Source organism: Rhipicephalus sanguineus, chromosome 8 (assembly GCF_013339695.2).
Source record: "Rhipicephalus sanguineus isolate Rsan-2018 chromosome 8, BIME_Rsan_1.4, whole genome shotgun sequence".
NCBI classification, from domain to species: domain Eukaryota; kingdom Metazoa; phylum Arthropoda; class Arachnida; order Ixodida; family Ixodidae; genus Rhipicephalus; species Rhipicephalus sanguineus.
In genome coordinates this window covers 87827720-87838368 of record NC_051183.1, presented here as the reverse complement: position 1 = coordinate 87838368, position 10649 = coordinate 87827720, and the positions used below count along the sequence as shown (strand labels likewise).

General features: G+C 50.2%; 1 protein-coding gene across 2 annotated transcripts in view; it reads left to right on the top strand.

The window, feature by feature from the left end:
* The first annotated feature begins 2124 nt into the window (after window positions 1–2124).
* Window positions 2125–10649, top strand: part of LOC119402887 (uncharacterized) — a 34462-nt gene continuing 25937 nt past the window's right edge. For both annotated transcript variants that reach the window (XM_037669930.2, XM_037669929.2), the window contains exon 1: window positions 2125–2227. In XM_037669930.2, the coding sequence (XP_037525858.1) occupies window positions 2138–2227 (90 nt within the window). In that variant the 5' untranslated portion in view covers window positions 2125–2137. The remainder of the gene's footprint in view (window positions 2228–10649) is intronic.

Below are 10649 nucleotides of genomic sequence, written 5' to 3'. Positions count from 1 at the left end.
GCCGCAAGTCGACCAGGATGATGACTGCTTCTTTGGAACTATAAGGGCCGTCGACTTCGCTGAACAACAGTGATCCGACCCGGAACTCAGAGGCCTTAGGGATTACCTCGACGGCAACACCTCCGTCGTTCCGAAAGTGTTCAAGCGAGCACTGGCGCCGTTTTTCTTACTCAGCGGCGTTCTCCAAAAGAAGAACTTCTCAACACTTTGCGCGAAGTACCTTATCGTGGTGCCTTCTGCATTGTGACCAGAAGTCCTTCAGGGCCTGCACGACGACCCCGCACGCTTCCCGCACGCTTCCAAGAATACAGGAAAAGTACTACTGCCCACGCCTTGCCACGGACGTTGCTAGTTACGTAAAGACTTGCCGAGATTGTCAGAGATGGAAGAGGCCGCAGGCTAGGCGAGCCGGACTTCTGCAACCAATCGAGCCTCCTCGCCGGCCGTTCCAGCAAATCGGAATGGGCTTACTCGGGCCGTTCCCGACGTCGTCTTCCGGAAACAAATGAATCATTGTAGCTACCGACTACATCACACGCTACGCCGAGTCAAGGGCCCTGCCCAAAGGCAGTGCCCCGAGGTAGCCAAGTTCTTCGTTGAGAACATTTTCCTTCATCATGGCGCCACAGACAGACGTCCTCATCACAGACAGAGGTACGGTATTTACTGCTGACCTGACTCAGGTAATATTGAAATATGTCCAAACAAGTCACCGCCGAAGCACAGCATACAACGCACAGACCAATGGCTTCACAGAGCGGCTAAACAAGACCATCGCCTACATGCTGGCCATGTACATCGATGTCGAACACAACACGTGGGATACCATACCTCCGTACGTGGCCTTAGCACACAACACGGCCGTGCAAGAAAGGACGCAAATGACGCATTACAAGTTGGTCTTCGGAACGAGCCCGGCAACGCCGCTTGACGCCATGCTATCTAATGTCTCAGACGAAGAAAGCTTCGACGTCAGCGTCTACCTTGAGCGCGGCGAAGAAGCCCGACAACTCGCCCGTCTGCGCATCCAGAGCCAGCAAAAGACCGACAGCCGTCGTTACAACCTTCTACGCCGCCACGTGGAATACCAGCCTGGCGAGCGTGTCTTGGTCTGGACGCCAATACGCCGACGCGGACTTAGCGAGAAGCTTCTTCGACGATACTTTGGGCCGTACAGGATACTTCGACGTCTCGGAGAAATCAACTACGAGGTTATCCCCGACGGCAAGGCGAACTCTCAGCGGTGCCGGGCACGCCCCGAGGTCGTGCATGTGGTTGGCCTGAAGCCTTTCCATGCGCGTTGAGGAACCCGTGGGACTCCACTTTTTGCTCGCTTTAGTATATTTCCTTTGTAGTGTATTGATGTTTTCAGTTCTATTTTCTGTTTTAACCATCGAGGCGATGCTTTTCCAGAGGGGGGCAATGCCACGCGCTCTTCATGTGCTATGTTTGTTTAACTGGTCCGTTGCACGTGTGATCGCTGTATTGCGCGGGCCGCGCCAGAATGTCTGGGATCATTCCAGGTTGTAATAGAATATTTTGTCAAGATTGCGCACATGACGCGAATAGTCAAGATTATTCCACAGCTTGCGCATACGCCAGTGATAAGGCTTGAAAGTTCGATGCATGATGTATAAGAGACGGCGCGTCCCAGCCATGAGCAGTTTTTCGACGGCCAATGCCCTGTTCGCCGCTGTAAGTGTACAGCGTGTATTGCTGTAGTTTTAGTTTTCCCGGACACAAGTTCGGCCAAATAACGAGTTTCATCTTGAACACGCTGACTGCTGTCTTATCGACGTCACGACACCGTGACAATATATATATATATATATATATATATATATATATAAGAGAGAGAGAGAGATATTTTATACGCATTGTGGCACGAACAATACCGAGCGTTTTACGTCACCACCAGTGACGCATCCATCACCATGAAAGAAAGGGTAACCGCTCAAGGCAATATTTGAAAAACATATGGTTTTCTAACGAAACATCGCGTTAGGAACAGCTAAAGTTTTTGTGTCAAGATCGAGCAGACTCAACATTCTGCATTGACGTAGTACTTAATTCAGTATATAAGAGGCCTCAACGATTCGCCGTCACTTTCTGAAGTAATTGCATTCTGAGAGCTGATATGATATTCGTCTCCCTTGTATATCTTTTTCCATTCGTATCTGCCGACTTCGACTACCGGGGAAGACCAGATTACAATGATTGGTTGCAGGTAAGAATGTGAAATGAAATGAAACTTGCGAAGTTTATAGAAAATGTAATTTTGTGTTATCGTTTTATTGAGCATTGTATAGTGCGTCAAATCTAAAATACGTTTTATAGCGTTTCAGTTCCTTTTAAAAATTAAGAAGGTGCGTTCAATTCTAAAATGTGGTCTCAATTATTCGATAGTTATATTTCATATGTATATAGCTATATTTCATGGCAGAGATTAAGCTTTTTATGTCCAATTTTTCTTGAAGCTAGAAATACAATAATTCTATTCTATCGTGCTGTCATATGTGGTTTAAACGCGCAATTAAAGACATGCTTTAGCATACGGGAGCGGAGGTGCAATATTCTCAAAAAATATCTTTTTATGCCGTTCTCTATCTTACACAAGAACAAGTAATCGCTATATCATAGTGGCAACGCTGTCGCGATGCCTTTTCTACGTTGGCACATGACGCCATGAAGCCTTGACAAGGGCTTAGAGACTGAATCAGCTTACTTCTGGTCTGGTCTACTAGGAGACGTCGCCTTCTGGCGCACATTTCTTAGGTTGTGTTATAGTTTTACAGTAAAACTTCAATTTATCATGAAATACTGCCTGTATGTACCACTGTCAGTGAGGCAAACGATTTTTTATGGCTAGCGTAGTCTACGAAGGCGTATAGAATCCTACCTCACAACATATATAATGTCACGTGGTCGTGACCTCGACGAAGACCGCAGGCAACGTGTCCAAGATGGAGCTCTTTATTTGGCCGAACTTGTGGCCGACAAACGGAAAGTTGATTTACAGCAATACACACGGTATGCACTGGTAGTGGCGAACAGAGCGTCGGCCGCCGATGAAGTGACAAGCGGTGAAACGCGTCGGCATTTATACATGTGCCGTCGAATATTCCAGCGTTATCGCTGGTTGTCGCGCAAGCTCTAAAATAAGCTCGAGTGTTCGCGTCTTGCGCGCAATCTTAACGAAACGATCTACAATAATCGCGAAGCTTCTCAAACAGTGAGGCGCGGTTTGCGCTGAGCGTTGCTGACAGTCTTTGTGGGCGAAAACCGAATACAACAAAAGTGATGATAAGAAACGCCCGTGGCAATGCCCCCCTCTGAAAAAGCATCGTCCCGATGCTTAAAACAGAACACGAGGAGGGGGGGGGGGTTGGCCAATGCATGCAACAATAAATACCAGCAATAAAGGAAGAAAGTACAACAACAAGCACAAGCAAGATAGTACAACAAACAATAAGCACATGCAAGAAAGTACAATAATAAAGCAAATGTACAGTCATCAGATGCACTAACGCGCGTAATATCGCTTGAGGTGCACGACATGCACGACTTCAGGTCGCGCACGGTGCCGATGAGAGTTCGCAATGCCGTCAGGGAAAACCTCGTAGTCGAGTGCGCCGAGGCGTCGAAGCACCCTGTACGGTCCGAAGTATCGTCGAAGAAGCTTCTCACTAAGTCCCCGTCGGCGTATTGGCATCCATACCCATACACGGTCACCGGGATGGTATTCCATGTGGCGTCGTCGAAGGTTGTAGTGGCGGCTGTCAGTCGTCTGCTGGTTCTTGATCCGTAGGCGGGCGAGCTGTTGTGTTTCTTCGGCGCACTGCAGGTTGGAGGTCACGTCGATGTTTTCCTGGTCGGTCGCGTTTGGTAACAAGGCGTCCAGCGTCGTTGCCGGGCTCCGTCCGTAGACCAACTTGTATGGCGTCATCTGCGTCGTTTCATTTACGGCCGTGTTGTACGCGAAGGTCACATACGGAAGGATGGCGTCCCACGTCTTGGGTTCGACGTCGACGTACATGGCCAGCATGTCGGCGATGGTCTTATTCGGACGCTCGGTCAGGATGTTGGTCTCAGGGTGGTACGCGGGGGTCCGGCGGTTGCTTGTGTGGCTGTATTCCGATATCGCCTGAGTTAGGTGAGCCTAAACGCCGTGCCTCTGTCGGTGATGAGAGCCTCTGGGGCGCCACGTCGAAGGACAATGCTCTCAACGAAGAAGTTGGCTACCTCAGCGGAACTGCCTTTTGGGCAGGGCTTTTGCGTCGGCGTAGCGGATGAGGTATTCGGTAGCCACGACGATCCATTTATTTCCGCAAGTCGACGTTGGGAACTGCCTCGGGAGGTGCGTGGCGATTTGCTGGAATGGTCGCCGAGGAAACTTGACCGGCTGAAGGAAGCCTGCTGGTCTTGTGGGTGGTGTCTTCCGTCGCTGACAGTCTCGGCACGTCCTGACGTAGCGAGTGACGTCGGTGGTAAAGCACGGTCAGCAGTACTTTTCCTGTACTCTTGCGAGCATGCGGGAAAGTCCGAGGTGTCCAGCCGTGGGGTCATAGTGCAGGTCATGCAAAATTTCTGGTCGCAGTCCCGAAGGTTAACCGATAAGGTAGCTGGCTCGGGCCGGAGAGAAGTTCTTTACGAGGACGTTGTTTTTGAAGGAAAATGATGCCAATCCTCGCCTGAATGCTTTTGGGACAACGATGGTCCTGCCCTCCAGGTATTCCACTAGACCCCTCAGTTCCGGGTCGGCCCCCTGTCGTTCGGTGAAGTTGTCGGCACTTATGGCTCCCAAGAAGCTGTCATCTTCCTGGTCGTCGGGTGTTGGTGGGTGGGGGCGCGAGAAGCTGTCGGCGTCGGAGTGTTTCCTTCCGGACTTGTACACGACGGTAATGTCGAATTCTTGAAGTCTTGGGCTCCACCGTACGAGGCGACCTGAAGGGTCCTTCAAGGTAGCTGGCCAACACAAGGCGTGATGTTTGCTCACAACTTTGAAGGGCCTACCGTAGACGTAGGCGCGAAATTTTGACGTAGCCCAGATGGTGGCGAGGCACTCTTTTTCTGTGGTGGATTAGTTGGCCTCTGCCTTATACAGCGCCCGGTTAGCATAAATGATAACCCTTTCCAGTCCCTCCGTCCGTCCGCTGCACAAGGACGGCGCCGAGTCCTACGCTGCTTGCATCGCTGTGAATCTCCGTATCGGCATATTTGTTGTTTGTCAACTGAATTCGACGTCGGTCTTCGTGAGCTGCCTTAGTGGCCAAGCGATCCGTGAAAAGTATTTGACAAAGCGTTCCTAATAGGCGCACAAGCCGAGAAATCGGCGCACGGCCTTCTTCTTGGTGGGTGGCGGGAAAATTGCGAAGACAGCTGTTTTCTGCGGGCCTGGGCGCACTCCAGCCTTGCTGATCACGTGACCAAAAAACAAGAGCTCATTGTACGCGAAGCGGAAATTTTCTGGCTTCAGGGTGAGCCCGGATATCTTGATTGCTTGAGGTACGGATTTAAGGCGCTGGAGGTGCTCGTCGAAGTTCTGGGAAAACACAACGACGTCGTCCAACTAAACAATGCAAGTTTGCCAGTTCAAGCCTGTTGATACTGTAGCCATGACTCGTTGGAAAGCCGCAGGGGCCGAGCAAAGACCGAAGGGCATGACCTTGAACTCAAACAGGCCGTCTGGTCTTAAAAAGGCAGTCTTCTCTCAGGTCTCTCTCGTCGACTTCTATTTGCCAGTAGCCGGTGTTGAGGTCCATAGACGAAAAGTACATCGCGCTGTGGAGTCGATCCAGGGCGTCGTCTATCCGTGGGAGAGGATACACGTCCTTTGTGATTTTGTTCAGGCGACAAGAAGCGACGCAGAAACGTAGGGTCCCATCCTCCTTCACTAACACTACGGGTGACGCCCGTGGACTCTATGAAAACTGGATTATGTCATCGCGGAGCATTTCGTCGACTTGTTTCTTTACGGCCTTGCGTTCTCGCATCGAAACTCTGTGCGGGCTCTGACGGAGTGGTCTGGCACTTTCCACTGTAATGATGCGATGTTTTGCGGCTGGGGTCTGCCGAATTCTTGACGACGACGAAAAGTCACAGTTTCGCCGTGACGGCGAAGCAATGAATGCGATAGCAATAAAATGGAATGTAACGCGAAGAACTGAAAGCAGCTCGAAATTACCAGCCCGTCGCTCGAGCCCAAAGGATGCACGAAAAGAACTCACACAGGACGAGCGCGAACTATCATGCGTCATATCGCGACACTTGAAGCGCACAGCTCAAACATAAAGCAGGACGCACGAAACGAACGAACAGGTACACACAGGACAAGCGCGAACTAACTGTCACAGTTGTTACTTATTTCTGTTTGATCAGCACGCTCCTTTCGCAAACGCGGCCGCTAAGCGCACGAAGGCGACCACGCCCTCTAGGTCGAAAAGCAACGGTGTTCGCAGGAACGGGGTGACGATCTTTAAAGCGCGCCAGGCATGCACATCGCGCCATCTATGTGGTAACTAAGAAAGCATGCTGATGTAAGTGGTGTATACAAATAGCTCGCCGTTAGCAGGCTGAAACGGTGCTGTTGGTGGCCTAACCGTCTAACGCCGCGCGTTGTAAAGCGGGAGGTCGCCGTTCGATTCCGCGCGTCGGAAAATTTTTCTGAATTATTTTTCTTTGTGGCTTTCAGATATATATGTATATATATTGACATATACATATACGGTGCATGACGGCGGCGACGGCGAAAATCAGCCGAGACTGTCCATATATTTGCTATTGCAATAAAAGCAGTCCTTGTATTACAAGAGTATATTGTTTTGAGCTGTTCTTGCTTATGCTTCGGAAGGCTAGAATTGACGTCGAAAGCTGGTTCAGGAGCTTGGTTCGTCGGCGGAGGCTCGGAAGAATCGATCAGGGCGAAAGCATTGGTGGCTTCCACAATTTCTTCGAGGTAGGGGACTGTCCTGCCTTTGTTCACGTGCTTATACTCGTTGCTAAAATTTGTGAACATCACTGTTGCTTTGCCTTCCCGCAACTCTGCTATTCCTCTTGCGACGCAAATCTCGCGGTTAATCAACTGGTGTTGGTCGCCTTCAACGACGCCTTCCAAATCTGCTACTTTCTGAGTGCCGACGGAAACGATGACGCTGGAGCGAGGGGAAATGGTGACCTGGTCTTCTAGCACATTCAAGGCGTGCTTCCCTGGCGGCGTGTATGGTGGTAGTCCTTTTTCAGTAGTCATTGTTATCGACTTGGATCTCAGGTCGACAACTGCACCATCGAGGCACAGAATTCCATACCAAGGATGACATCTCTTGAGCAATGCTGTAGGACTACGAAGCTTGCGGGATAAATGTGGTTAATAACAGAGACCTTCGCTGTGCGGACAGCAATCGGCGTTATCAGGTGGCATCCAGCTGTCCTGATTTCGGGCCTACTCCAAGTGGTCTTTACTTTCTTTAGTTTAGTGGCGAATGGCCCACTGACGACGGAATAGTTTGCCACAGTGTCAACGAGAGCGGTGACATTGTGACCGTCCATGAGAACGTCGAGGTCGCTAGTTCGTCGTCTTGCATTGAGGTTGGGTCGCGGCGTTGTGTCACGGCTGTGTCGGTTTGTTCTGCTGCTTCCACGTTGCGTCATCGGATTTTCTTCGGTCCGCGAGATTTCGTCGGCAGGGCTTCGTCTGCTTCGCGTCGTGTTCTGCAGGTCTCGTCGCGTTGTCGTCGTCGGCGGCCACGGAGGATCATCGGCATTTCGTCGTACAGCAAGCGCACCTCCATCGGTTGCTGCCCTTAGTTTCTCGGATACAGGCTAGGCGAACGGCCCCGGTTTGAGCCAGTGTACTGCCGGCGGTGCGGTGACATGTAGCAGCCGGACTACGGCGAGCGGTAAGGTCGTCGTTTTTGTCACTGTGTTCGGGTGAGGCAGTCGATGTCGCGAGGCTGTTCACCTGGCTGCAGGCGCGGCGCGTTGACTGCAAAGCCGCGTAGCCACACCTGTCGGTACTCGCAGCAGCGGTACGTGAGGCCGGCCTCCCCGCAGTGGTTGCAGAGCGGGCGGTTGTCAGGGGCGCGCCAAATGTCGGCCTTCCTTGGCGCGTAGCGCTGGCCGACAGGTGGGCGGTGGGGTGTCTGTGGCAAGAGTTACTGTATATGCTACCTTTAGGTAGCAGAGTTGCGCATCTGTCTTCCAACGCCGCTAGCAACCATGCATTGCGGAGAAGCTGCCGCTTGGGCCAATTTTTTTTTATTTCTCGACACCGCCGCTGCAGCGAACTGAATTAACACTAGCCATCGACAGCCAATGTTTATCGCCGGTCTTCGACACGCCAGACAGGTTAATCGGCGACACGGTAGGCATGTCGCCTGCAAAAACGAAGTGCGACTTCACCGCATAGCTGTGGTTGCTAGCCGGACCTATGCGCAACTCTGCTACCTAAAGGTAGCATATACAGTGACTCTATCTGTGGCGGCGCCGAGAAACGGAAAGTTAATTTACAGCAATACACACGGTATGCACTGATAGCGGCGAACAGAGCGTCGGCCGTCGATCAAGTGACAAGCGTTGAAGAGCGTCGGTATTTATACATGTGCCGTCGAATATTCCAGCATTATCGCTGGTTGTCGCGCTCGAGTGTTCGCGTCTTGCGCGCAATCTTAACAAAAGGATCTACAGCAATCGCGAAGCTTCTCGCACAATGATGCGCGATTTGCGCTGAGCGTTGCTGACAGTCTTTGTGGGCGAAAACCGAATACAAAAAAGTGATAATAAGAAACGCACGTGGCAATAATATTTGCGGGGTTTCCCGTCCCACTACCACGATATGATTACAAGGGACGACGTAGTAGAAGGCTTTGGAAATTTCAATCATCTAAATCTAAATACACGGGCCTCTAGCATTTCGCCAACGCTGAAATGCAGCCGCCGCGGCCAGGATACAATCCTTCGGCTTTTAAATCAGCAGTCACTAAACCACCGCAACGGGTCTAACTCATAGCAAAGTAAATATACAATGCACGTGCACCTTTCTCATTTCTCAAGCACTCTAGTACAAAACTGAACAGATCCAGAAAGGATTGAGCACTTACTTTAGAAGAACGTCCTGCTCGAAGTATTGAAAAATGAGAAACACAGAAGAGATAGGACTCGCCTTCTCATGTGCTAACCTGCCTTCGGTTCTGGGTGCATGCGTCAACCGTGACGTAAGGCAACGCACCACTGTCGGCATATCATTGGCCATTTCAGTCTCGTAAGATGTCTACTGCAAGTACAGTGGCGTAAGTGTCCATTACACCACAGCTATTCCTTTTGCGAATCCCCCGTAGGGCAACACGTGAACCTACGAAGCTGTTCAATTTGCTGATGCTTTGTCTGAGCGATTTTTAGTGCGTGGGTCTTTGAAACATCCCCTCGTTGTCCAATCCACATGTTTTGACGCTTGACACGATTCTACACGTCCGCCACGCAATATTATATCGGTTAAGGAGACTCCTTTTAATACATGACATTCCTATTGCTTTTTTTCCTCGAAGGAGCTTCAAGAAATAACTTGGCTCTTTTTTGTGTGTGGTGGAGCAACTGCTTGCCACGCAGACGGCCTAGCGTCGATTTTCACTCGAAACCAAAGTTCTTTATTATTTATTTTATTTCAATATTTCTCAATTTTTTGTCACAGAGAAGATACTTCGCTCACAAGCAACGACGCCGTCACCGACGCCGACACCTACAGCGGAATTTCTGCGAAACGAGCTCTTTAAAGCCATCGCATTAAAATCACCTGAAACGGTGGGTGTCGTTGCCCCAAGCACTGTACTACTCAAAAAGGTGTAATGTTGAGCACAGACTTCATACACCTTTTTTAATGCCAGTCAAAGCTACAGTTTCGCTATTTTGTTTGCTATGGCAGCTAGTGGTGCAAGGGAGTGCGACGGACAAGAAAAGCAACACCATGGGGAAAATTTGAAGCAGCTTCACTGACTTAACCTCGCGAGGGCTGGTTAAGCTGTGGAGCTGGGCATCATTTTACTATTTCCTTGCCTAACTTTGCTGTATAGTAGTTGTGCCACCATCTGCACTGCTGATCACCTCTTTTTGGGCGTAATAAATAGTACACCACCACCACTGTTTGACCAGTCTTCGCGACGTGAAGTCAGAGATGCTGCTTCAACTTTTCGGTTCACATGGGCGCTAGGAACTCCTTGGCACATACCCTCTAGGATCCTTACAGACAGATTGTTTATTTTCGAGTGGACCAGGGATGAGTAGTGTGGCTTGCCCAACTTCAGTGCCACATATCCGATAGCAGCTTCTTGGCGCATACCCGCTAGGCTTGTTGCAGACAGCTTCATTTTTAGTGGTGAGGGTTGAGTAATGGAGCTTGCCAAATTTCTGTGACACATACCCCCTACGGGCTGCGTTACGCTCCGCATTGATTAACCTCGACCTTCAACAGTGCTACTTTTAATAATAAGGTGTACTAAATCCCGTTTTTTCCAATAAAGCCCAAAAAAACGTGTTGGTTTTACAAAGAAAAAGCCGACAGATCCCACGCAATGTGGGAATCGATGTAATGCGAAGCAGCCATCAAAGAGCTGCATATATCGTCTTGTTTGTCATTGAGGCAAACGATGTCAATCATATCG